This window comes from Perognathus longimembris, chromosome 17 (assembly GCF_023159225.1).
Source record: "Perognathus longimembris pacificus isolate PPM17 chromosome 17, ASM2315922v1, whole genome shotgun sequence".
Lineage (NCBI taxonomy): Eukaryota > Metazoa > Chordata > Mammalia > Rodentia > Heteromyidae > Perognathus > Perognathus longimembris.
Window position 1 is genome coordinate 16,951,592 of NC_063177.1, and position 27,173 is coordinate 16,978,764.

Consider the following 27,173-nt stretch of genomic DNA (forward strand, 5'->3'; position numbering starts at 1 on the left):
TTTCTGGCTGATTCTGTGTCTTCCACACAGTCACTTCTGTCCTTCCTACAGTTAGTATTTTACACAGTCCTACCCCTACCTCCTGTGCAGGGCCCCTCCTGCACGGGGAGGGGTGAGTCCAGCAGTGATTGAGAGGCGGAAAAGTTAAGGGGGTTGCTCTCCCTCCTCTCTGCCCATCAGGATATGGCTGCTCTGGGCCCACCCCTGACCCGCTGGGTGGAAACAGGAAATATGTGAGACTTGGTGTGTGTTGGGTCTCAGCGCCTGGCTCCATGGCTGATAAGAGCCATTGTGTGGCCTCTGGAGATGATCCTGTCCTGACTAGATGTGCTTCCCAGAGGAAGGAAGGAAGCTTTGTAGGCCTTTCCTGGGCGGGAGAAGCTGTGGGGAGGAAAAGGTGCCCGGGGAAGATCTCTGCCCACCAAACAGTATCGGCTCAGGCTCATTGAACAGCTGCCCCTCCCATGCCAGCCTCTCCCTTTGGAAAGGTCTATTTCCCCCGCCACTTCCCCATTCTCACTTCCTATAAGGAATGACTGGAGACTGGCGAGCTGAGTCCCAGGCCAGGAAAATGTCAGCTGTGATTTAGCAACGAGAAAAACAGGAACATTGGGGCGGGGTTTGGAGGAGGGGGGACCTAGGGTACAGTTGAAAAGTAAGTAAAGGGCTAGAAGTACAAACCCAAAGAACCCAGGAATTAACCTCTCCAGTGCTGGAGGTGCCAAACCTTCCATTTCTCCTACTCCTACTGTCCCTAACATACACATGCCCAGCATGGCTAGACCTGACCTTCTAATACTCAAGTAGTGAGGTGGATGATACTCACATGCAGTCCTAGCACTTGGGAGACTCAGGCAGGCGGATCCTTTGAATCCTGAAGTTCAAGACAACGGTAGGGGAGGGTAACAAAGGAGAGGAAGGGAAGGCATCTTCTGTTCTCTTAGGCAGTCCAATTGTAGGGACATGCCAGGGGAACAGAACCTACTAAGAGTTCCTCATTGCTTGGGGGAGGGTATGTCATCTGGCTAGGGGAGTGATCCCTGGGCTCTCCAGCTGATACTAGGCTGGGCAGTGGCAAAGGCCCAGCCAAGGAGCCACTGGGACAAAGAGGAAAGTCCTCCTACCCTTTGACCTAGAGCTCAGGATCCCCCCATGGGGGACCCACATCAGCTCCTCTGGTTACCTGGGACAACAGGCATTTCCTCCATCCTTCAGCCCCTCCCCTTCCTGCCTGAACCCTCCAGCCAAGAGGCCTCTCAATCAGACCTAGACTGTTCCAGCTGTGTCCTGAGGAGCTGGACCAACCAGATCCCTTGGGGCTGGAGTTGAAGCAGAACCAAGTGAGACCGTAGATTCCTGGCTCCTGAGCGGCCAGTCAGTAGGCTGCCAGGCAGCTTTTGCTTCATTGCTCAGCGCTCAGAAGGCTGGCTCACCACGGGGCGGAATGGCGCTGCAAGTGGAGCTGATACCCACCGGGGAGATCATCCGCGTGGTTCATCCCCACAGACCATGCAAGCTTGTAAGCTGGAATGCTCTGGGCTGGAAGGGTGGCGATATCTCTCTAGGGTCTGGCAGCCCTTTCCCAGGCATGCCCATCTAGAAGGAGGTGGGCAGGGAGGGTAGGTCTAATTCTTGCCGGATACTAGCTAGATAAGTAGGCCTAAGTGGAAAGGAATAAGGGACGAAAGGCTAGTAGAAGTTTTCAAAGCAGAGATCCGGGTTTGAATGCCTCCTCCAGCTCCCTGAAACTCAGAGGACTACCAGACAGTGAACTGTGCCAAGCAATCAGGTGGCGGGGTTGCTATGGGGTCAGAGGACAAGGGCACGCGAAGTTCCAGGAGCAATGTCCAGTTAATGCGTCTCCTTTCCACCTGGCCTGCGGGACTGGGACTGCCCAGTTCGGAGAAAGTAGTTTGCACCAAGGAGGCGGATGAAGGCAGAGAGGTTGCTAGAAATGGGGGGAAACTCCCCAGACCTAGCACAAGGGATGATCTTGTTTGCGCTGAGGATGCAAAGGGGATTTAGCACGAGGAGCAAAAAGCCCTTCTGGCTGGCGCACCCCGCATTGCAGTGGGCTGGGTCTTCGGCCGCAGGAGGTGTGTGCGCGCGCATGATCGCGACAATGACGCGCCTGGTCCCGCGCGCTAGTTGAGTGCGGTGTGGGCCTCCGCGGGCGCGGGCCGGGGCCCGGGCCCGGGCTGTGGCTGGCGGGGCGGGGCTCGAGGGCGCGCGCGCTGGAGCCTGGGCCCAGCCCGGGATGACGACAGGCGGCGGCCCGGCCCCTGGCGGGCCCTGGGCGGGGACAGCGTGCCGGGGCCACGGACTCCCGAGGCGGCCACGCCGCCCAGCCCGGCCCCCGCCCGCGCACCCGAGGAGCCGAGCCGGTGGGTACGTGGGGCAGGGAGTACGGCGGGAGACGGCCCCGTAGCCTCGGGAGGCCAGGCGCCAAGCCATACCCGGAGCTACGGTGGGGGTGGCGGGAGGGTCTCAGGCAGGATTCCGCCGAGGCTATTGACACCCGGGGATCGGCCTGGCCGGTGCGGGGTCCTAAGATCTGGAGGCACCCGGACTTGAGCTGGGGAGGGGGAGCGCTTACAGCTCCTGCGGGTAACGAGAGGGCGGGGAAGAGCGGCTTGGGGCGCGGGACCCAGGCACTCAGGGCGCCCTTCAGGCTCCTCCCCAAACCCGCTGGGCGTTTGGGTTCCGGAGAGCCCGCCGAGCCCCGCCCCTTCCCGTCGCCCGCCCGGGGAGGGGGGGCCCCTCGGTGCCTCGGCGCGGCGAGCGTGAGTGCGGTGGGTGGCTGCTCCCCGGGGAGAGAATGAATGGCGCGCCCTCGTCGGTATTCAGCTCCGACACGCCCCGACCATGCTTGGGCTCCGAGATTCATTCATTCATTCACGCAGACACCCATGAGTGGGTCATTCATCTCAGGTGGGTGCCTAGCTGAGCACCCAGGCAGGATGAGAGCAGTCTGGGAGAAACTGACAAGGAAACAGACCTTTCGTGCTTGATTTGATAAGGAAAAGGCTGTGTTGGGGGACGTCGGGAAGGGATTCTGGGGGATACCTGAGCTGTGTTCAGGATGACTAACTGGAGTCAGTGAGGTGGGGAAGCCCTGTGTGCTTGGTGCAAAGGCACAGAAGCTTAGAGAGCCACGTGTGGCAGGTGGCGGTGCAAGCTGCTCCTGCTGGCTGTGTGTGGTGGTGGTGAGGTGGAGTGAGAAAATGAACTAGAAGAGGGCCACCAGTGAGGGAACTGCGGAGTCCACATGCAAAGGCCTGACAAGAAGCAATGGATGTGAAACATCCATTGGGATGCGGTACTTTATAACCCTTCATTCACTCCCTTGACCTGAGATGTCAGAGTTGCATCTAAATATCACTGGTTACCATAGGAACATGGACTGGTGGGAGGGAGGCAGCCAGACCAGACCACACCAGGAATGAGGGTGATGACTGCTTCATGTGGAGAGTGGAAGGGGGATGGCAGGACGTTTAACCAGCTGGAGGTTCCACCCTCTAAGCAAAGAACATTAAATTAAGAGGCAAGGTACTCTACTTTTACTATACCCCTAGGCAGAGGTCTTGGGCAAGCCAACACCCATAGTTCTGAAGCCACTGTGTATAGTCCTTGATTAGGCCCTGTGAGGGAGCAAGCAGAGTCCCTATTACCCTGCTTTCTCTGCATGATTCACCCTGAAGTCTGGAATAGCCCTTGATGAGGCAGCTTGAGCTCAGACCTAAGGTTTTGTTTATTATACCAGTACCAGAGCTTGAATTCAGGGACCTGAGTTCTCACTAGGCTTTCTTGCTTAGAGCTGGTGCTCTACCACTTGAGCCCTGCTTCCAGTCCAGGTTTTTTTTGCTGATAAATTAGACATAAGTCAGACTTTTCTACCCAAGCTGGCTTCAAACCTCTATCCTCAGATCTCACTCCTGTGTCACTAGGATTACAGTCATGAGCTACCAGCATCCAGCTTCATACCTTAGATTTATTTGACAAATGTAAATTGAGCTGAGCATGATGCTACACACCTGTAATTTCAGCACTCCAGAGGTAGGGGCCAGCCCTGGACTACATAATGAGACCTTGCCTCAAAAAATACATATGGGGGCTGGGGATATGGCCTAGTGGCGAGAGAGCTTGTCTCGTATACATGAGGCCCTGGGTTCCATTCCCCAGCACCACATATACAGAAAACGGCCAGAAGTGGCACTGTGGCTCAAGTGGCAGAGTGCTAGCCTTGAGCAAAAAGGAAGCCAGGGACAGTGCTCAGGCCCTGAGTCCAAGGCCCAGGACTGGCCAAAAAAAAAAAAAAATACATATGTATGTACGTACATACATACAGTAGCTGCTTCATGCCCACCCCTGAGTTGCCAGTGTGACAGGCTATGATTGTCCCTCCCCTGCCCCAAGAGGCCTCAGTGGAAATCAGCTTGGGGTTGCTGAGAGCAGTCCCTTCAGAGCTGTTATGGCCCTGAAGTGGGTCCTGAGCTACATTTGAGGCCCGGGACTTTCCTTCACACCCCCACCCCAGCCCAGAAGTCATTTGGGACAATACCTGAACCACAGTTGATCCTGGTGAGGCCCAGTACCTATTCTCTGTGGTTCTAGTGAACCCTTCCCCAGGTAGAGGACCCAAAGGTCCTTTGAGAAGAAAGTCTTCCGTCATTTTATAGACAGCAGTTTTGCCCTAGCTTGAAGCCAGCTCTTAGAAGGCCTTGGCCTGTTCCCTAGTTTCCATTCTTAAGTCCTACACATCAATACACACACAACATACACAAGGCCTTTTGCCGGGCATAGAGGAACTGTCACAACCTACTGTGGTACCTGCTAGCACACAGAAGGGCTCAGGACAGCCCTGTAAAGTGGGTTTCTGTCTCATTCTTATAAGTCTAGAGATCCTGAACAAGTCACTTCACCTACCAAGACTCAGTTTCTCCCTCTAAAATGGAGTTTTAATACAGGCACCATAGCTTGACTGGGTCATTGAAGGGAAGGCAGGTAGCTCACGCTTGTAATCCTAACTACTCAGGAGGCTGAGATCTGAGAATCTTAGTTCTAGGCCAGAGGAGAAAGTCTATGACATAGACTCTTAATCTCCAATAAACTACTCAGAAAAAGCCAGAAATGGAGCTGTGGCTCAAGTAGTAGAGTGCTCGCCTTGAGCAAAAAGCAGCTCAGGGGCAGCACCCAGGCCTTGGGTTCAAGCCCCAGGACCGGCAAAAAGGGAAAAGAAAGTGCCAAGAATTCAGGAAGCGCCTGGCGCTGGCGTCCTGGTCGCTGTGACTTCACACCCTTGGCTCCCACTTCTCTACCCGTCCTCGGGGCTGGTGCTCTGTCTGGTGAGGTGGAGCAGGCCTGGGAGGGTTGCTGGGGCTGTGGCCGGGCTGAGGCTCACGGGGTGGCCACGCCGCCCCCTCCTTCCGCTGCCGGGCGGCGGCTGCGGGGGCGCCGGCGGGCATCCCGGGAATGCAGTGCTGCGCCCCGGCTCGGGACTGGGGGAAGCCCGCCCGACCCCTCCGCCCCTTCGCTAGCGGATTCCCCTCATTCCAGCCGCTTGACGCGGCCGGGCGGGGCGGGGCGGGGCGGGGCAAGCACGCCAGCCGCGAAGCCCCGCCTCGTTTTCCAGCCCGCCCCACCCCCCGCCGCGCCCTGAGGAAGGCCAACCCCGGACCCACTCCCCCTCATCTTCTAAAGCTCTCCACCCCTGGGAGGACTGCAGGCCCTAGCTCTCACCACTCCCTGCTGGAGTTCAAACTTGGGGGGGGGGGCACCGCAGAGGGTGACCCTGCCCCTAACCTACCTCCCCCTCCCGTGCATCTCCCAGCTGCAGCCCCCTGCACCTGGTTCTCTCACCCTCTCCGGAGGGCTCCGTCTCCCAGCTGCCGCCCCCACGCAGGGTCCCCCGGGCCGTGTCTCTGGCCGAGCTGTTGTTCTTGAAGTAATGAGCCTTCCCCCAGAGGCTTCAGCCTGCACCTGCTGCAATGCCCCCCCCCCTTTCCCCCAGGGAGCCCGGGCCTGAGGGTAGGGAGCGCCAGGGCTTTGGCTCCTGGCTCAGCTTTGCTTTCCTAGGACAAGTCAGCGTCCTCAGTGACCTTTGCACCTCAGTTTCCTTACCTGTCAGGTGAGGGTCAGGTAAAGTACCTGAAAAAGCTTTGTAACTAGCAGGCACATGGGGTGGGGGTGACATGACCCAATTACCCCAAGCAAATGTGAAATGAGTGTTAGAGAAAAGAAGGAAGGGGAAACGGTGTAATGGTTTTGAGGGCCTGCCAGAGGCCTTCGTGCTTAATCTCAGGCTACCCAACAAACTGGCCTCATTGTAAGGATGAGGAACAGACTGAGAAGTGACTTGCTCATAGTTGTGCATATTGCTAGTAAGAAAAAGCCAAGGCAATAACCATTACCATCCCACCAGCTGTGGGATTTGAGCTACTCTGCACCCAGAGGCCAAAGGAAGGCTGGTGCTTCCAGAGAGCCCAATGCAGGTGCACCAGCTGGAGGATAGTTTGGAAAGAGAGCAATGACCTGCAAGAAGATGGCCTCCTCCAGAAGGGAGAAAGAGAGAAGAGGCCTCTGGGGGTCAGAAGCCTGAGAAGGATGTCTAGGTTGGAGAATGGTATAGGCTACAGATGCCCGGGAGGATCAGATGCTGCTAATAGAAAACTGAGGCCTCCCAGTTGAAGCCAGAAGACGCTGCCTTAAGCAAAGGTACCCAGTGGCCTCCTGTCCCTGGAGAGTGAATGCCACGAAGGAAAGGGCCCAACGAGATTTTCTTCTCCGGAGTGATGGCCCCACACTTCGGTAGGACCGAGGCAGGAGAACCTCAAGTTCAAAGCTAACCTAGGCTACTTAGTGAGATGGGGAGCAGAGAGGGAGAAGCCTGGCCTATGCCTGTATTCCTAGCTGCTCAGGAAGCTGAGATCTGATGATCACGGTTCGAAGTCAGCTTGGACAGGAAAGTCCATTAAGGATCTTACCTCCAATTAAGCACCAAACGCCAGAAGTGGAGTTGTGGGTCAAGTGGCAGAGCCCTAGCCTTGAGCAATAAAGCTGCGGGACAGTGCTCAGGCCCTGAGTTCAAGTCCCAGTACTGGCACACACACACTAAGATTTTTCTGGAGCTTAAAGGCTTGGCCCGGCCCACACTGTGTGTTTGGGGTGGACAGTGTCCCCAACGGAGGCTCCGCCCGCACAGGCACCCGGCCGTATTTGGACATTTCGTTCTATTTTTAACTTTCCCGGGAGTCGAGGCTGGTGGGGGGGGGGGGAGGGAAGTCGTACTTCCTCTGGGACCCACGGGCCTCAGCCCTCGTCCCACGCCGGGCCGGGCCGCGTGGAGGGTAGACACTAGCCCGGAAGTGAGTTCCGGGCCGGTGTAGACGCGGCGGCCGAGCGGGTTCCGGGGCCCCACCCGGGAACTTAACGACGTCCCCCCCTCCTGGAAAACCTGACTCGGGCGGAGCCCCGGCCCGGCGGGGAGCCCGCCCCCTCCGGTCGTCGCCCCCCCCCCCCCCCCCGCCACTACTCCGCGGCTCCCCAGTGCTCCCCGCCCCGGCCGGCCAGCCGGAGCCCGATCCGAGCGGCGCGGCCGAGGTGGCGGCCTCGCGCCCTAGGGCGCGCGCGGGGACGGGGCGGAGTGGGGCGGGCCGGCCCCTCCCTCGCTGACGCCGCCGCCGAACCCCGGACACACGGAGCGGGCGGCAGAGCCCAGCGGAGCCGAGCGGGGCGGCGGGCCGACTCGGCAGGATGCGCTACCGGGCGTCGGTGAGCGGGGCTGGCGGGCAGGGCGGGGGTCCCGGGCGCCCCTCCCCGACTCCGGGCGCCGCCCAGGAATTTCGGGTGGTAGAACGTCTGGGAAAGTTTCACTGGAGCGGGGAGGCCGAGGCGTGGCTGGGCCGCGGCCCGGCTCGGACCCGGGGTGGAACGAGAGGTCCTGGGAAAGGCGGAGAGCACTGGGACCCCGCACCCCTAACGGAGGGGCGGGGACTGCCGCCGTCCCGGCCGCCGTCCGGGGTGGGATGGAGGCAGGGGTGAGAGAGGCAGGCCCCCATGCTCAGAGGGGCTTCACTGCCAGAGATCGGAGGAGTCTTACACCCCCGCATCCCCCACCTTCCTCTCCTCTGACCCTTGGCACTCGTAGTGTCAGGTTTCTAGAGCCTTCTGACCCTCTTTGAAGAGGAATCTCAGCCCTAGGTTTGGAACGAGGGTCTTGCTAAGGCTCTGTGCCTCCCACCCTCCAGTGACAACTGGGCTTTTCTTGGTAATAGCCCCACCTCCCGGGACTGCCCAGGACTCTCAGTGGAGGAGGCGTCTGGGGAGCCCAGCCGCTGGAGGGGAGGGAGTGGCCCCAGCTATGGGAGGGTAGGCAGGTCTCCTCCTTCTGGGGTGGGTATCAACTCCAGCTGGGGCAGGAGGGCCCCCTAGGGAAAACCCTCTCTCTGCTGGGTAGCTCTGGCTAGGTCCCTAAACAACTCCACCCCTGGAGATTTTGAGAGCGTGAGAGCTGGAAAAGTGTGTCTGCAGAATTCACGCTGAGCCATTTGTCCTTCAAAGCACCTGTCACATGTGGCTGGAGGTAAGGGACTAACTCAGCTCCTCCCCCCTGAGGGGGAAGCAGCCCTGAGAAAGAAGGGGGGATTTGTCCAAGGTCGATATGGCATTCTTTCTACCACCCAAGGAGTTCCCTCTCAGCACCCACCTCTTTCTGCACAAAACCAGCACCTTCCTGGATTCCATGGCTTTGTGCCCATATCCAGTAGCCCCAGGTGCTCATGAGAGTGGTGTGTAGGTCGCTTGTGTCCTCTGTGGCTTCTGCAAGCTTTCTGTGACCTGGGCCTTCCAAGCCCAGCTGTGTCCACCTGCCACTGCCTTCCATAGCCTGCAGGCATGGGAGGAGACGTGGCCTTACCTGGTTGCCTTCCCTTCCCTCCTGGTTCTCACTTCCCCATACACTCCACAGGCCCTGGGCAGTGACGGAGTGCGGGTAACCATGGAGAGCGCCCTGACTGCCCGCGACCGGGTAGGGGTGCAGGATTTTGTGCTGTTGGAAAACTTCACCAGCGAAGCTGCCTTCATTGAGAACCTGAGGCGGCGTTTCCGAGAGAACCTCATTTATGTGAGGCCAAGTCGGGAGTTGGGGCTGCTGAGTTGAGGGGGGGAGGGAGGAGGCACCCAGGGCCTCTGAGACAAATTTCTGACCTCTCTTTCCCAACTTCCAGACCTATATTGGTCCTGTCCTGGTCTCTGTCAACCCCTACCGGGATCTACAGATTTATAGCCGACAGCATATGGAACGCTACCGTGGTGTCAGCTTCTACGAAGTGCCACCCCACTTGTAAGTGACTTGTTACTCTCTCAGGAGGGGCCCACCCTCCCTATCTGAGTGCTCTAAAAAGATCAGCTCCATCCAAGTAGGATCCTCAGCTCCCACCCTAGCTCACAGGTACAGTTTATTCTTTCAGTTCTATCTAGGCATAGCCCTCTAACCTTAATGACCTTCTGATGCCCACCCAGGAGGACCTCCCAACCCTACCTCTGAGTGCCCCCAATTTTCATCTGATCTCCAACACCTGGAGCAGTCCTTGCCCCCTTGGATCTGACCATGACCCCATCCAATCACACAAGGTCTCCCTTGGTCCATGCCATAATGCCCATTCATTTTAGGTTATGCCCTATTTCCACCCACGAGAGAAAAACAATGAGATATGGGCATGCCCCCTCCCCCCATCCTCCCTATGAGGCTCTACCATCTGCAGCACTTGGCCCCTCACCACCAAACTCACTGACAAGCCTCTGCCTCAGGTTTGCAGTGGCTGACACTGTGTATCGAGCATTGCGCACGGAGCGCCGAGACCAAGCTGTAATGATCTCTGGAGAGAGTGGGGCTGGCAAGACAGAGGCTACGAAGAGGCTGCTGCAATTCTATGCAGAGACCTGTCCAGCCCCTGAGCGGGGTGGCGCGGTGCGGGATCGGCTACTGCAGAGCAACCCAGTGCTAGAGGTGACAAGACAGCAGCATCTGAGGGGAGGGTGGGACTGGGTGAGAATGCCAGGCATCCTTCATACCTCCAACCCCTCCTAGGCCTTTGGAAATGCCAAGACTCTCCGGAATGATAACTCCAGCCGGTTCGGGAAATATATGGATGTGCAATTTGACTTCAAGGTACCTATGGGTACATGGGGCAGAGGGAGGAGTTTCCCATTCAATAGGCTCAATATTTGATGAGCAACTACTATGTGCTGTGTACTGTAACAGATATTGCTTGTATAGCAGGAAACCAAACCAAACAGATAAAAGTCCTTACTCGGGCTGGGAATATGGCCTAGTGGTAGAGAGCTTGTCTCGTATACATGAAGCCCTGAGTTCGATTCCTCAGCACCATATATAGAGAAAAAGCCAGAAGTGGCGCTGTGGCTCAAGTGGTAGAATGCTAGATTTGAGCAAAAAGAAGCCGGGACAGTGCTCAGGCCCTTAGTTCAAGCCCCAGGACTGGCCAAAGGAAAAAAAAAAGTCTGTACTCCTAGGGCAATAGATAATAAACAGAAAAATAACAATTTAGGCAAAGGTGAGGGACAATTTCATTTTTACATTTTTTATTATTATTTTAGATAGTAGCTTGCCTGTAACTGAAGTGAGTCTCAAGCTCCTAATCTTTTGCCTCTTTCATCTAAATAGCTAGGATTCGAGACCTGTGCCACCACATCCAGCTCTGTCTGCAATTTTGAATAAAGCAGATAAAGTAGGCCTTGCTGAGAAGTGACATTTCAGTAAAACTTTGGAGACAGAGGAACACGTAGAGCAGATGAGAATGACCAGAGAAAGAGTGCTTGATGTAGTCAAGGACAAGAAGCCTAGAGTGCCTGGAGAAGAAAGCAAGGAGCAGAAGAGCAGGAAAGGAGGCCAGATGGGGCCAGCCCTTTTGGGCCTTTGCAGCATTTTTTTCATTGCTTTGGGCTGAGGATTGAACCTCTGGGTCTCCCATATGCTAAGCACATGGTCCACCACTAAGCTCCACCCCCATCCCTGAAAGAACTTTTTAAAAACTGAGTGGCTGGGGGTTATCAGAAGGTTTTGAATAGACCTGTGTTATGATCCAACTTTCCAGATTGAAAGGTCACTCTTGTGGCTTTGTTGGGAGTTGATGGTGGGGGAACTAAGCCAAGCAGGGAAACCGGTTAGGAGACTGATGTAATAATGTAGGTGACAGATGACAGTGGCTCAGACCAGTGGTGGCAGTGGACATGGTGAGTAGTCATTGGAATCTAGATGATTTGAAAGTTAGCATGTCAGGATAGAGTTTTTGGATGTAGGAAATGGAAGACAAGAACGCTTATAGGATGAGCCGGGCATGGTGGCACCCACCTATAATCCCAGCACCCAGCAGTGAAACTAAAATAAAAGCAGCAGCAGCAGAAACAGCATCTGGATGCTGGTGGCCCATGAATATAATCCTAGCAACTCAGGAGGCTGAGATCAGAAGATCGAAATTTAAAGCCAGTCCAAGCAGAACTGGTGGCGCACCAGCTGTAAGCAAAAAACAAAACAAAACAAAAAAAAACAAAAAAATGAAGGAGTGGTACCCAGCCCCTGAGCCTAAGCCCCAGTACCAATACACACACACACACACACACACACACACACACACACACACACACACACAGAGCTTCCAGGATTGCAAATTTCTTGTCCTAATAACTGGCAGCATGGCACCACTGACCAAGGTAGAAAGGCCTGAAAAGAAACTAATATGCGGGCTGGGAATGTGGCTTAGTGGTAGAGTGCTTGCCTAGCATGCCTGAAGCCCTTGGGTTCAATTCCTCAGTACTACATAAACAAAAGGCCAGAGTGGTACTGTGGCTCAAGTGGTAGAGTGCTAGCCTTGAGCAAACAAAGCTCAGAGACAGCACCCAGGCCCTGAGTTCAAGCCCCAGGACTGGCCAGAAAAAAAAAAAAAACATAAAAAAAAATGCATGATATCTGTCAGGCATCCAGGTGGATCTGTGAAACAGTTGAATCTCCCCATTTCTTCGTTCTTAGGTGAAGAAACTGAGGTCAGAGAGGGCGATATGTTTGAGCCCACACAGCTGTAGGCAGAGATCGAATTAGAGCTTGAGTCTGCACGGGAGAAAAAGGAAAATGCATTGTTTCCCAGTCCTACTGACCAGTTCCTCTGCCTGCTCTGCCCACAGGGTGCTCCTGTGGGTGGCCACATCCTCAGTTACCTTCTGGAGAAGTCCCGGGTAGTGCATCAGAATCACGGGGAGCGCAATTTCCATGTCTTCTACCAGCTGCTGGAGGGGGGTGAGGAGGAGACACTGCGTAGATTGGGTTTGGAACGGAACCCCCAGAGCTACCTGTACCTGGTGAAGGTGAGTAGCTGGCAGGCAGGGCGGGAGCTATCCACGGAGCACCGTGGCATGACTGGCTACCCAGCTATGCCCCTTCCTTAGGGCCAGTGTGCCAAAGTCTCCTCCATCAATGACAAGAGTGACTGGAAGGTTGTCAGGAAGGCACTGACAGTCATCGACTTCACAGAAGATGAAGTGGAGGTAAGGGCTTTCCTGGAAATTCTAGAAACATTCCCCTTTCCACACTCCCCAAACCATCTGCTTTTAAATTTGCTTCCACTCCTAGCCCCCTTCTCCTCCCAGTGCTTTGTCACCTGTTCCCTGCTCCAGCTAATCATCTTGTCCTCATGGGGTTCCCCACCCTGTGTAACCACCTCCTGCCACTGTCTGCTCCCTCAGGACCTGCTGAGCGTTGTGGCCAGTGTCCTGCATCTTGGCAACATCCACTTTGCCGCTGATGAGGAGAGTAATGCCCAGGTCACCACTGAGAACCAACTCAAGTATCTGACCAGGGTGAGTAGGGTGGACAGAGGGCAAGGAGAGGGGCAGCTAGGGCAAAAGGGCACTGCCTCCCATGATTCACGATGTTTCTCTGGCCCCTACAGCTTCTTGGTGTGGAAGGCTCAACCTTGCGAGAAGCTCTTACACACAGGAAGATCATAGCCAAGGGAGAAGAGGTGAGGCCTAGCCCCTGCCATAGGAGGGGGTGCACATTGTCCAAGATAGCCCTTCCCATCACCCCCTTCTCTTCACCTGCTCAGTGACCCTCTCAGCACTGCTGGAGGGACATAAGGCAGGTGGGTCAGAGAGGAACAGTGAGCTGGCTACATTTGCACAGGAAGAAGGTGACAGAACCAAGACTCTCACCTCTAGGACCAAGGCTTCCTGTTCCTCTTGCCACCTTCCCTCTGGTGTGGCTACTGTGTTCTCCCTGAGTGTCCCCAGGCTCACTAGTGCTAGAGGGCAGGCTGGTGGGAGATTTCTGCCCTCTGCCTGGGTCCAGAGGGGAGCTGGAACAGAAGAGGGTCTGGCATTCACCTTTGGTCTCACCCTCTGAGACAGCTTCTGAGCCCGCTGAACCTAGAGCAGGCCGCATATGTGCGGGATGCCCTTGCTAAAGCCGTGTATAGCCGAACTTTCACCTGGCTGGTCAAGAAGATCAACAGGTCTTTGGCCTCCAAGGTGAGCTCTGTGTCCATGTCGCTTCCAAGGCAGGTGGGAGGGTAGTCAGGGAGTCGGGGACCTGGAGCCAGGTGACAGACATTGCAGCTCATGCTCTCTGTGGATGGTCTGGCCCTAGGATGCTGAGAGCCCCAGCTGGCGAAGCACCACAGTTCTTGGGCTCCTGGACATCTATGGCTTTGAGGTGTTTCAGCATAATAGGTCAGCATCTTCCTTACCCCTGCTGATCTCTCCTCCTATTCCCCACCCCCACCCCCCCACACACATCCTGTCCCCTGCCCATCATTCCTGCTCTATGCCTCCATTACCCACTCTGGGTCTTACTCAGGCCACTCAGTGGACCTTATCTCCTGCCCCCTGCCCCTGTGTCATCTGGTGCTACTATGACTTCTGCTCTCCCACAGCTTTGAGCAGTTCTGTATCAACTACTGCAACGAGAAGCTTCAGCAACTCTTCATCGAGCTAACTCTCAAATCAGAACAGGAGGAGTATGAGGCAGAGGGCATTGCGGTACGTGAGCACCCAGGGAACCCTGGGCACAGTGGGAAGCTGGGCATCAGGGCATTTAGGAACATGTACAGGACCCCATCATGATGCCCTTCTTTCCTTTCCTCACAGTGGGAGCCTGTCCAGTATTTCAACAACAAGATTATCTGTGACCTGGTGGAAGAGAAGTTCAAGGGCATCATCTCCATCTTGGTGGGTCCCTTGCTTTTCTAGGTCTGTTGGGGGCCATACTCCTCTGTCCCCTGCAGCTTGGGCTTGGGGATGGAGAGGAACAAGGAGAGGCGCGGTGCTGGCCTGGTCTTGGAAGCTCTGGGGGGGGGGGGGGCTTCCCATGCTCCGTCCCTTTCCCTGTACCATGCCTCCCTGCACAGTGCCCAAGTCCATCCCTCACCTGTGCCCTGCTCCTCAGGATGAGGAGTGTCTGCGACCTGGAGAGGCCACAGACATGACCTTCCTGGAAAAGCTGGAGGACACCGTCAAGCACCATCCACACTTCCTGACGTGAGTGGGGCTCCTGAACTTCTGGGGCAAGGACTCACGTGGGACAGAGCCTCCGGAAGGCTATGGTCCGTCCTCATTAGTGAACACCAGCCACTGGGCTGCAGGCCTCACGGCATAGAACATCCACTTAGCTCTTACAAGACCCCAATTGTATCCCTACATTAAGAACAAAACTAACAAGAAAGCCTATAGCCACAAGATAAGAGGGAAAGTGCTAAGTTAAGAACAATTGAACCAAGCCGCCATGTCCCTGGAGCAAGCATGAGATATTTGTTTGTTTGTTTGTTTGGTCAGTGCCGAAAGCTGTCCCTAAGCTCTTTTGCTCAAGGCTAATGCTCTGCCACTTTGAGCCACAGCACCACTCCCAGTTTTCTAGGGATTCATTGGAGAGAGTCTCCTGGACTTTCCTGCCTGGGCTAGCTTTGAACCTTGATCCCTAGATCTCAGCATCCAGAGTAGCTAGCATTCCAGGGAAAGCCACCAGCACCCAGCTGAAATTTTTATTTGTTTTAGTGCCCTATTTGGAAATTTTTTTTTTAATTTAAGTAATAATCCGGAAGTGGGAAGGGTGGAAACAGAAACAAGAACTTGTATCCCAGTGAGTTCTGCATACTTTTTGCACCTCCCATGCCCTCTAAGGAGGTGTCTTGATGTTTTCTTCATTTTATTTTTTGCCAGATAGATACTTTCTCGAAGTTTTTCTTTTTTTTTTTTGCCAGTCCTGGGCCTTGGACTCAGGGCCTGAGCACCATCCCTGGCTTCTTCCCTCTGCCACTTGAGCCACAGCGCCACTTCTGGCCGTTCTCCATATATGTGATGCTGGGGAATCGAACTGAGAGCTTCATGTGTAGGAGGCAAGCACTCTCGCCACTAGGCCATATTCCCAGCCCTTTCTCAAAGTTTTCTAAATCCTATGTCTAACACTTCTTTTCCTATACTGGCAAGAAAACATTTAAATGATTTTTTTTTTTTTTGCCAGTCCTGGGCCTTGGACTCAGGGCCTGAGCACCATCCCTGGCTTCTTCCCTCTGCCACTTGAGCCACAGCGCCACTTCTGGCCGTTCTCCATATATGTGATGCTGGGGAATCGAACTGAGAGCTTCATGTGTAGGAGGCAAGCACTCTCGCCACTAGGCCATATTCCCAGCCCTTTCTCAAAGTTTTCTAAATCCTATGTCTAACACTTCTTTTCCTATACTGGCAAGAAAACATTTAAATGATTTTTTTTTTTTTGCCAGTCCTGGGGCTTGAACTCAGGACCTGAGCACTGTCCCTGATTGCTTTTTGCTCAAGGCTAGCACTCTGCCACTTAAGCCACAGCGCCACTTCTGGCCTTTCCTATATATGTGGTGCTGAGGAATTGAACCCAGGGCTTCATGTATACAAGGCGAGCACTTTACCACTAGGCCATATTCCCAGACCCTGTTTTCTTCATTTTACTAGGACTCGGAAAAATGAAGTCATCCAAGGTTATCTAGGTTGCAGAACTGGGAGTCAGCCCCAGGGCTGTTGAATGCCAAAGCCCTGATCATTGTTTGCTTAGTAGCATATTAAAAGCTTGCTTCTGATTATAAAAATATTTCTCACTAAAGAAAAGTTGGAATGTGTGCAAAAGCCTTCTAGAGCCCTGTCACCAAGAGGTCATCATTGTCAACAATTCCAGGCATTTCCTTCCTGCCTTTTTCTATACATTTTTTTCCATAGTCGAGAGAGAACTTATTGTGTATAAAGCTCAGGAAAGTGCTATATCCTGAGTATTTTCCTGCATCACCAAATAGACAGTTTGTCTCAAAACTCTTTTACTGTGCTAACCCAGCCTGAGGGGCACCTGGCCAGTCTCCGGGTTTGCTTTGTGTGATACTGGGGATCAAACCCAGACCTCATCACTTTACCACTGAGCTACATCCTTAGTCCCAGCCTCCAGATTTCTGCTGGATAAAAAGAATGCTTCAAATATCTTTGTGCCTTAAATCTTGCCTGTATCTATTATTAGTTGTTTAGAAAAGTGTTTGTTGTGCTAGTCCTGGGGCTTGAACTCAGGGCCTGAACGCTATCGCTGAGCTTTTGTGTTCAAGGCTAGTGGTCTCCTGCTTGAGCCACTGCTCCATTTAAGGCTTTTTTGGTGGTTAATTGCAGATGAGAGTCTCACACACTTAACTGCCCCAGCTGGATTCAAACCATGATCCTCAGATTTCAGCTTCCTAAGTAGCTAGGATTACAGGCATGACCCACTGGTGTCTGGTTTAGCATAGTTCTTAAAAGTAGAAAATGGGCTAAAAGATATAAATATGCTGGAGATTTAAGTAATCTCCTGGGACAGATTCCATTCTGAAAATGTAGTGGGCAGCTTACCACCCTCGGAGCAGAGTCATGCAGCAGCCACATAAAATGAAAGCAGTCGAGGCTGGGGATATGGCCTAGTGGTAAAAGTGCCTGCCTGGTATGCATGAAGCCCTGGGTTCGATTCTTCAGCACCACATATACAGAAAAAGCCGGAAGTGGCACTGTGGCTCAAGTGGTAGAGTGCTAGCCTTGAGAAAAAAGAAGCCAGGGACAGTGCGCAGGCCCTGAGTTCAAGCCCCAGGACTGGCCAAAAAAAAAAAAAAAAAAATGAAAGCAGTCTTCTTCTGCTCAAGGTTCTCCTTTTAGGTCCTGGTGCTGTGTGACCTGGGCATGGCTGTCAACCACCCTGAGCCTGTGATCCCTGTGCAGGGAGCAATAGCCCTGCCCACATGGCTATAATGTATGACAGACCAGGGGCTTGCTTGATCTTTACTAGATAGTTCTTCAGATTACTTGGGCAGACCAGGGCATGCCTTAGAGCAACAATTGCTAGCTTCCTGTCCTTGTCACCTCAGGCACAAACTTGCCGACCAGCGGACCAGGAAATCCCTGGGCCGAGGAGAATTCCGCCTTCTGCATTATGCTGGGGAGGTGACCTACAGTGTGGCTGGTAAGGATCCTGAGGCTGGGACCCTGTGGAGCAGAAGGGGGTTCTCCTTCACCATTTGTTTTTCTTGAGGCTTGAGCCTTGGGCTCTCAAACTGGCTTGTTTTTGGTAGGCTAGGATTATAGTTATGAGCCACCAAGCACCCAGCCCCTCCTTCATGTCTTGTCTGTTTTCCTCTACCAGGGTTTCTGGATAAAAACAATGACCTTCTCTTCCGGAACCTGAAAGAGGTGAGGACTCAAAGGAGGTGCTGGTGAGGGTAGGGAGCCCACAGCTCTGTAAACACCTCTGCCCAGGAGTCTGTGCTGCTGGTCCTATGTACCACTGTGTCCCCCTGTTTTTATCTCACAGACCATGTGCAGCTCAAAGAACCCCATTATGAGCCAGTGCTTTGACCGGAGTGAGCTCAGTGACAAGAAGCGTCCAGAGACGGTGCGGAGGCTGTGGGCTTGCTGGGACTTGCGGGTGCCTGAGTGTGGATGAGTGTCTGCACGGCCTGGGAGTTGCCAGTGTGTATGTGGTCATGTTTGTGGGTGCCAGTGTACTTATCTGTGTGTTTGGAGGAGGTTGCTTTCAGGAAGACCTTTTTTTTTTTTTAATTTTGGTTTTTTGGGGTGTTTTTTTTTGGCCAGTCCTGGAGCTTGGATTCAGAGCCTAAGCACTGCCCCTGGCTTCTTTTTGCTCAAGGCTAGCACTCTACCACTTGAGTCACAGTGCCACTTCTGGATTTTTCTGTTTATGTGGTGCTGAGGAATTGAACTCAGGGCTTCATTCATGCAAGGCAAGCACTCTACCACTAGGCCATATTCCCAGCCTAGGAAGACCTTTTCTAATCTCCAAGTGTATGCCTGTGTATCCTTTTATTCCTTAAGTTTGAGTCAGTGTGTGCACAGTTACCTGTCTTCATGTGGGTATACACAGGGTGTGCACCTGTCTGTTGGTACCATGTGTGCCCACTGACCAAGCAGACATTTACAGCAGTTATCTCTAAGTACCAAGAATACAAGAGTGAATAGCATTCATGCACAGGGGGCTCTGAAAACTCAGAGAAGGGAAGAGCCAGCAGCCAGAGGGAGTGGAATGGGGAGGGTCAAGGAAGGCTTCCTGGAAGAGGAAGCTTTGGAGATAAATAGAGAATGGGTAAATGTTTGTCAGATGGACTTGTGCAGGGCCAGTGTTAACAGCAAGAGAGCCCAGCAGAGACACATAGACCAATAAAAATCAAGAGGTTGGCAGTATGGTAGCTGAGAGGGGCTTGGAAAGGCAGGTGTGGCCATATGCAGGGAGAGCTGCAGCGAGCTGAGAGCAAAGGTGTGACCATTGGGCTGGACAAGAGGGACCCAGCCTGCCCTAGGTCAGGAGCCAGGATGCTACAGGCTGAAACCCACAGAGGCATTTTGAGGTCCACCCAAGACCTTGCCTCTTCTGTCTGCTCTGCCATCTCCCTAATCACCCTCCTCCAGGCACAGCATCTCCCTTGTCAGGATACCTACGCAGCCTGCCCAGGCCTTGACAGCATGTCACAGGTTCATGAGTCCACTGATCGCCCCTCAGCTCCTCTGTGTTCATAAATCAGACCACCTTCCACCCCATCCCTTAGACCAGGAGTCTAGCCATGATGCATGGTTCCTCCCTACCACCCTCACCCCGCCACTGGATAGCAACTATTTCTATTGCCAGAGCACTTCTCAACTTCTTCCCCTTGGCTCCTCCTTTGTAATCACTGCTCCAGGGTCAGTCTTTGTTTACTATTCCCCAGAGCCAGAATGGCCAGCCTCCTCCCAGGCTTCCCATCGCCCTTACCCATCAGTCTTCCACATTATCTGCTGTAGAGCTATTTCAAAATGCAGATCACTCTTCCCTCACTCCAGATTCCTCATTGACTCCCTGTTTCCCCCCAAGATAAAATCCAATTCCACAGGTGATGAATATGGTCAAAGTACATCATATGCATGTATAGAAATTTACAACAGGGGCTGGGAATGTGGCTTAGTGGTAGAGTGCTTGCCTAGCATGCATGAAGCCCTGGGTTCGATTCCTCAGTACCACATAAACAGAAAAGGCCAGAAGTAGCACTGTGGCTCAAGTGATAAGAGTGCTAGCCTTGAGCAAAAAAAAAAAAAGCTCAGGGACAGTGCCCAGGCTCCCGAGTTCAAGTTGTGGGACTGGCAAAAAAAAAAAAAAAAAAAAAAAAAAGTTCACAACAAAACTCTGTGCAGCTAACATATAGCCAGATGAAAACAAGGAAAACAGACACTAAGAAGATGTCAAAGTGAAAAATCTAATCTCAGGGCAATTCTCCCACGACATTGACCCTGCTTGCCTCTCTAACCCCACTTCTTTACACCCCACTTGGTTCTTGCTTATACTTCCTTGTGTTCATTAAGCCTTTCTCAGCCTGTCCCTCTGCCTACACTGCCATCCTCTCTCCCCTTCCTGCCATTTCCTACTTTTCAGTCTCACGTTAAGGTCATTTCCAGCTCTTAATACCCTTTACCCCTCTGACTAGCTAGCCGTTCCTTTTTATTGCTTCCGGGCCCTTAGGGACATACTCTGGTATTAAAGGGATCACAAGAGATTGCAAATCTTTGATAAGGAATCTGCTTCTCCCACATGCCTGCAATCTTTAAAGGCCCTTGGAGTATAGTGAACAGAGGAGATAATGGTCAAATGCATGTGTATAGAGCATTCTATTTAGGAATGTAGCCTAGCCAGTCAGTGGCTCATGCTTGTAACCCTAGCTACTCAGGAGGCTGAGATCTGAGGAGGTCAGTTTGAAGCCACCCTAGGCCAGAAAGTCTGTAAGACTCTTATCACCAAAAATCTGAAAGTGGAGCTGTGGCTCAATGGTAGAGCACAAGTCTTCAGCACAAAAGCTTAGTGATAGTGTTTAAGCCCTGAGATCAAGTCCCAGGACCAGCACACACCACCCCCCCCCCCCCACAAACAGAAAAAAGAATGTAGCCTGGAAGTTCTACCAAGAGGATGGTGTGAGGTTCCTAAACTGGTCTCTACCTCTGCACAGGGATGTAAGCAGGCTGACCCTTTCCTCTATTGCAAAGAAGGGGTTATGGGAGGACAGTAAAGGGAAAACAGGTGTGAGGCCACTGCAGGGCTGACCAGCTTTGTGGCAGATGCACAGAGATGCAGACAGCCTCAGCCTAGCTCTAGCCAATCCTTCCTGCCTTCTTGGGTCTCCAGGTGGCCACCCAGTTCAAAATGAGCCTCCTGCAGCTCGTAGAGATTCTGAAGTCTAAAGAACCCGCCTACATTCGCTGCATCAAGCCTAATGATGCCAAACAGCCTGGTAGGCCCTTCCCCCTATAGGTGGGGTGGGGACTGGCCAGTAGGCCATCTGTCTGTGCAAGTCTGCTGACCCACTCTACTACCCTCTACCAGGCCGCTTTGATGAGGTGCTGATCCGGCACCAGGTGAAATACTTGGGGCTGATGGAGAACCTGCGTGTGCGCAGAGCTGGCTTTGCCTATCGTCGCAAATATGAGGCTTTCCTGCAGAGGTGAGGCAGGGTTTGCTCACAGGGGCTAGGGGGTGCTAGGGTGGGGGGGACATAATTGTGGGAGCTTTGAGTCCTGTGAATGAGGATGGACATTCACTCCCCAATTTAGAAATGATGACATAAGTGTCCTAAAGGTCTATAGGGCCAGCCAGGGACCTCTTAGTACTGCAGGCCTAAAGTCACTTTAAGAGAACGCCAGGCTCCCCCTAGGCCCTGGAGCCTCTAGGTACATAAAGAGCACATCCAGATGCTTGCCACCAGAGACAGACAGTGACAAAGGGACTTAAGAGAGGATGAAATAGGACTTTTAGTCACTTAGAGCGAGGGCTTTGGGTTGTTAATCAGGTTATGAACTCCATCTCTACTGCTCTATATCTCTTGGCCTCCAGTTCTTCATCTTTAAGATGAGGAGCTCTAGACCTCTGAGTTATGAACAAGTCAGTGGGAGCACCCAGTAGGTGCCCAGGGAAAGCTGATGGTGACCTCCAGAAGAGGGCGTTGGAGTGTGGCCAGAGGCATTCCTGATCCTCCTGTTGCCAGGTACAAGTCACTGTGCCCAGAGACATGGCCCACTTGGACAGGACAGCCCCAGGATGGGGTGGCTGTACTGGTCAGACACCTAGGATATAAGCCAGAAGAGTACAAGATGGGCAGGTGAGTGGTCCCCATCTCTGGTGTCTGAAGGATGTGGTGAGTGCTAACCAGAGACTGATCCCTACTGCTCTTCCAGGACCAAGATCTTCATTCGTTTCCCCAAGACCCTGTTTGCCACAGAGGATGCCCTAGAGGTCCGGAGGCAGAGCCTGGGTAAGAGGGAGACCCACCCTTCCTGTCCTGTGGGAGTCCTTTCTGAGGAGGGAGTCACTGAATTTGGGCTCCTTTTCTTCGGAGGCTGCTCACCCACATCTAGCCCCACCTCACTTTCCCAACTTTAGCACCCACCTGCCCAATGGCCTGGCCTCTGACTACACACTCCCATCCTATTCCCACATTCATCTGCTTTGACTTTCTTTTCCAACCCCAGCTACCAAGATCCAGGCTGCATGGAGGGGCTTTCACTGGCGGCAGAAATTCCTCCGGGTGAAGCGATCAGGTTTGGGGGCCCAGGGTGTTTGGAGCAGCAGGGTCTGGAACTAGGGGGTGATGAGGAGATAGAGGCCAACCACCTGTGGTCTTCACAGCCATTTGTATCCAGTCGTGGTGGCGGGGAACATTAGGCCGGAGGAAAGCAGCCAAGAGGAAGTGGGCAGCACAGACCATCCGGAGGTGAGTGCTGAGACTCGAGGGGGTGGGGAGCCAGGTGTGTATGGAGGACCATTGTCAGGCTTCTCACCTTGCCTGGCCCACCACTTTCAGGCTCATCCGTGGCTTCATCCTGCGCCATACACCCCGTTGCCCCGAGAATGCCTTTTTCCTGGACCACGTGCGCACTTCATTTCTACTTAACCTGCGGCGGCACTTGCCTCAGAATGTCCTAGACACTTCGTGGCCCACGCCTCCACCTGCCCTTCGCGAGGTACGTGAGTCCACCCTGCTGAGTTCGAGACCATGAGAGCATGCCTCAGAGCATGTTGGCAGAGGGGCAGAAAGGGAGGGCTCAGCAGGAAGAGGAAGTAGAATTGGCTTGTGAAAAGTGAGTTTTCTGAGGGGAAATCACTCAAGGTCAGAAAGGCTGTCCAGCTAGAGGTGAGGGGAGTAGGGAATTGTTGCTACAAAGACCTTGTGGTGGGAAGCCATTGCAGGTCTTAAGAGGCAAGGGAGTCAGTCTAAGTAGGTGCTCTAATCTTGCCCTTCACACAGGCCTCGGAGCTTCTGCGAGAGTTGTGCATGAAGAACATGGTGTGGAAGTACTGCCGGAGCATCAGCCCTGAGTGGAAGCAGCAGGTGTGGGGAGCAGGAGGCAACAAGGACTGGGCAATGGGCTTTGGTAGTAGCAGGCATCATAGAAAGGTTTCCAGCCTAGGAAAGCGTTTTATCTTGATTTATCCCATAACTTTCAGTGAAAATTGGGCCTCATGTAGTTAGTAAACATTGGAGTTGAGTTTGAGTGGCAAACAAATAGAGTACATCTGTGGACCAACTCTACTTATGTGCTAGAAGATGCCCAGAGCTCCATGTTGAAAGGCTGCCATGGTTACAGAGACAGACCTGGATGGTTGAGGTGTCTTCTGGTTACCAACAGAGGAATTGAGGATGATCAAGGAGTCCACTCAGCCCAGATAACCTTAGTAGATTTGAGTATTCGCAGTTAGCCCATCACAAGATCTCAAGCTAAACTTGAAGGCTTACACCTATAATTCCACCTTCTCTAGAGGCTGATGTCAAGAAGGTCTTAGTTAGAAACCCATCTCAACCAATAGCTATTGTGGTAACCTGTGCCTGTCATCCCAACTCTGTCGGAAACTTAAATAGGAGGATCTCAGTCCAAGCCAGCCAAGCAAACAACACAAGACCCTACCTGAAAAGTAAAGTAAAAAAGGTGGCAGTAGGGCTCAAGTAGTAGAGCCTTGCCTAGAAGCATGAGGCTCTGAGTCAGAATCCAAAAGGAATCCCAAGCCAGAGCTTTATCTGTGGAGCTTCTGGGCATGATAAAGAATCATCAGGGGGAATCATTCCTGAAGTTAGCCTTAGAATGGAACAGCACTGTCATGACCCCTCTGGGGAGCTCTCTGCCTTGGTTGATGAGGACAAAGAGGAAGGGAAGGGAGGGGCTGGTACAGTGATAATGCTAGAATCAGAGAGAAGAGGGACAGAGTCTACCTCCCCCATGGTCTTCACTCCTTATAAAACTTCTATACAACACACATGCTTTCTCTTTATTAGCTACAACAAAAGGCTGTGGCTAGTGAAATCTTTAAAGGCAAGAAGGATAATTACCCCCAGAGTGTCCCCAGGCTCTTCATCAGTACAAGGCTCGGTGAGTCCCTGACTTTGCAGTCCTCAAACCTCCCATCACTGTCCTATTTCCTCTCATCATATCTGACTTCACTCTTCCCCCATCTGGATTGCAGGCACAGATGAAATTAGCCCCAAAGTGCTACAAGCCCTAGGCTCTGAGCCCATCCAGGTAAGACCCCATCTGCAGCAGCCCTAGTCTAGCACATCTCTGCTGCCCAAGGGTGGAGCAGGGTATGAGCAGAGGGTAGGCCACCCTTAGAGTCCCTCAGCCCCTCACCTGCCCCTCAGTTCCTCCCCTGCTACTCACTCTCTCTGCCCTGTGTCTCCAGTATGCTGTGCCAGTAGTGAAATATGACCGAAAGGGCTATAAGCCTCGCTCTCGGCAGCTGCTACTCACACCCAGCGCTGTGGTCATCGTAGAGGACGCCAGAGTCAAACAGAGGATTGATTACGCCAATCTGACTGGTCAGTCAGGATCCAGGGTTTTGAGGGAGGATCTCTGCTCTGACCCTCAATCCCTGACCTCTGCCCCTCTTCCTCAGGAATCTCCGTCAGCAGCCTGAGTGACAGCCTGTTCGTACTTCATGTGCAGCGTGAGGACAATAAGCAGAAGGTGCCCATTTAGGGCTGGGAAGTTGGGTGGGGGGAGAATCTTCTATCTCTGAACTGGGCTTGATATTTTCTTCCACCTGCCCTCCCAGGGGGATGTGGTGCTACAGAGTGACCATGTGATTGAGACACTGACCAAGACGGCCCTCAGCGCGGACCGTGTGAACAATATCAACATCAACCAGGGCAGGTAAGGCGAGCAGGGATGGTGAAAGGGCTGAATCTGCACCTGGGCACAGAGCAGAGACTCAACCATGGGTCTGACTCTGTGGGAAAGTCCTCACATGCTCCCTTCCCTCCAGCATCACATTTGCAGGGGGCCCTGGCAGGGATGGCATCATCGACTTCACACCTGGCTCAGAGCTGCTCATCACCAAAGCCAAGAATGGGCACCTGGCTGTGGTGAGTGGGATCTGCTTCCCAGGGGTCACTTTAAAGCTAGGGTAGAGCCTACCAGTGGCCAAGCCTTTCTTGGTAATGCTTGGCAGTCCCTGAACACTCCACCTGCATCCTTAATCCAAAGAGCTCCATCCTATCTCCTTTGAGGGCCACAGAGGGACGGTTTGAGTCTCCAAGATGCAGAGGGTCATAAAGATGGTGGCAAAGGGATATAGGGAGGATATGGGGGAATAGGCAGTGTACTAGATGGGAGGAGAGGCCCACTCTGGCCAGAGCAGCAAGTATTTCTGTGGGAGGAGGACCAAAGTCTACAGGTACAAGACCCCTAGACCTGCCAAATCTGCTATTGCTGTGTCTAGTCCAGGCCTACAGGTACTCACAGCACCTGCTTCCCACCTGGGCTTCTCCCGCTGTCCCCACAGGTGGCCCCACGGCTGAATTCTCGGTGATGAAAGTGCCCTCCGGACCCCAACCTGACTCCTGATGCTTTGCTTACCCCCTCTGCCCCTCCCAGTTACCAAAGATTCGAGCTTCCAGACAGGGACCTAGGGACACCTCAAAGCCCACCTGAAAACTCCTGCCCCTATTCACCCTGCTCTTGAGGGGTACCAGGGGCTAGGGAGCTACCCCAGGAGCGGGCCAGGCCGGGCCACAGCAATAGGAAAGCGGGGGCCAGAGCAAGCTGTGCCAGCCCCCCTGCTGATGCCAAATACATGAGGGAAGGGACTTTTTTGCTGAGGTTTTCTCTGAGATTTTTGATGCATTATAGGAAACTATTTTTTAAAAAATCAATTTTCCTACCCCAAGACACACTGGATGTGTTTCCCTGACTCAAACAGGGCAAGGAATGTAGCTAGGAGGTTGGGTGGGCTGGCCCTATCCAGACCACCTCCCCTCCTCCTTCCTTGGTACCTTGCCTCTCTGTCTGCCTGCCCACCTGCCCCTTTTGCAGCCCACTGACCTCCACCTGCCTGCCCCCATATTCCTGCCTTAAGAATGTCCTTTTGGCCAGGCACCAGTGGCTCCAGCCTATAATTCTAGCTACTCAGAAGGCTGAGATCTAGGGAATCATATTTCAAAGCCAGCCTGGGACAAAAAAATTCTAAGTATCTCCATCTTCGATTAACCAGCAAAATGCTGGACTGGAGGCATGGCTCAAGTGATTGATCACTAGCTATGAACAAGAAAGCTGAGTAAGATTGGGAAGGCTTGAGTTCAAGTCCTGGTACAGGCACAAAGACAAAAGGAAATGACTGTTTAGGAAGTGGGACAGCAACTCAGTGGTAGATCATGTGCCTAGCATGTGTGAGGACTTGAGTTCAATATCCAGCATTTAAGGAAAAAAAAAAAGTGGGACTGGGAATGTGGCTTAGTGGTAGAGTGCTTGCCTTGCATGCATGAAACCCTGGGTTCAATTCCTCCACACCAAGTAAACAGCAAAAGCCAGAAGTGGCACTGTGGCTCAAGTGGCAGAGTGCTAGCCTTGAGCAAAAGGAAGCCAGGGACAGTGCTTAGGCCCTGAGTCCCAAGCCCCAGGACTGGCAAAAAAAAAAAAATGACCATCTAAATATTAAATATTTTCTTGCCAGTGTAGGAAAAGAAATGTTAGACATAGGATTTAGAAAACTTCGAGAAAGCATCTATCTAGTCCAGACCTCTGGGGTTACAGAGTTGGAGACAGACGCCCAAAGAGGGGAAGACACTGACCCAAGGTCATACAGCCAGTTGGGGCAAAACCAGAAGTAAGACCCCAACCCCAGCACTCTTCACTGCCTCTCCCAGAGACAACGAACCCCATTGAAAACATGGGTCATGTCTTAAGTGCACACTTGGCTCCCTGACCAGCAATCACTCTTGGGGGCCACCAGGTAGGAGGAACTCCTCTGCCTCAGTCCATGCCTTAGGAGGATAACCACCCTCACACATCCTTGTACCCAGTACAAGAATGTGGGAGCTTCACTGGTTCCGGACCCCCTCTGCAGCCTGAGAGAGTGGGGAAGGGGCCAGCCTTAGAGGAACTGCAGGGGCATCACCTCTTTCTGCTGCTTCCCCTGTACCCCCAGAGGGCCTGGAGGTGAGCACCCTCGGGGGACCTCAGCCCACTGCTGACACTTCTGCAATCCAGAGAAACACTAAATAAAGCAATATGCGTTTGCCAACACGGTCTCCTTGTGGGTATTGAGAATGGCAGAGGGCCTTAGAGGACAACTGGGATCTTAAAATTTCTGTCTTGTGGGGCTAGGGATATAGCCTAGC

At 53.3% G+C, this 27,173-nt stretch overlaps 1 protein-coding gene across 4 annotated transcripts; it reads left to right on the forward strand.

Moving 5' to 3' along the window:
• Positions 1 to 1,264: 1,264 nt before the first annotated feature.
• Myo1c (myosin IC) lies at positions 1,265 to 26,044 on the forward strand. 4 transcript variants are annotated; one of them, XM_048365640.1, is made up of 32 exons: positions 1,265 to 1,519; positions 8,966 to 9,121; positions 9,225 to 9,340; positions 9,808 to 10,006; positions 10,088 to 10,168; positions 12,196 to 12,375; positions 12,457 to 12,555; positions 12,754 to 12,867; positions 12,960 to 13,031; positions 13,417 to 13,536; positions 13,655 to 13,737; positions 13,941 to 14,046; positions 14,155 to 14,235; positions 14,453 to 14,544; positions 17,403 to 17,497; positions 17,678 to 17,724; positions 17,846 to 17,926; positions 20,696 to 20,801; positions 20,894 to 21,011; positions 21,552 to 21,665; positions 21,742 to 21,818; positions 22,036 to 22,104; positions 22,193 to 22,277; positions 22,368 to 22,527; positions 22,812 to 22,895; positions 23,835 to 23,928; positions 24,023 to 24,078; positions 24,239 to 24,374; positions 24,452 to 24,522; positions 24,611 to 24,708; positions 24,821 to 24,920; positions 25,340 to 26,044. In XM_048365640.1, exons 1-32 carry the CDS (start codon positions 1,445 to 1,447, stop codon positions 25,364 to 25,366), a joined length of 3,192 nt encoding a protein of 1,063 aa, XP_048221597.1. In that variant the 5' UTR covers positions 1,265 to 1,444; the 3' UTR covers positions 25,367 to 26,044. The 4 variants fall into 4 exon arrangements, with proteins under 4 accessions (XP_048221597.1, XP_048221600.1, XP_048221601.1 ...); XM_048365643.1 differs by lacking the exon at positions 1,265 to 1,519 and adding an exon at positions 2,240 to 2,384; XM_048365644.1 differs by lacking the exon at positions 1,265 to 1,519 and adding an exon at positions 7,345 to 7,364.
• The last annotated feature ends 1,129 nt before the right edge of the window (positions 26,045 to 27,173 follow it).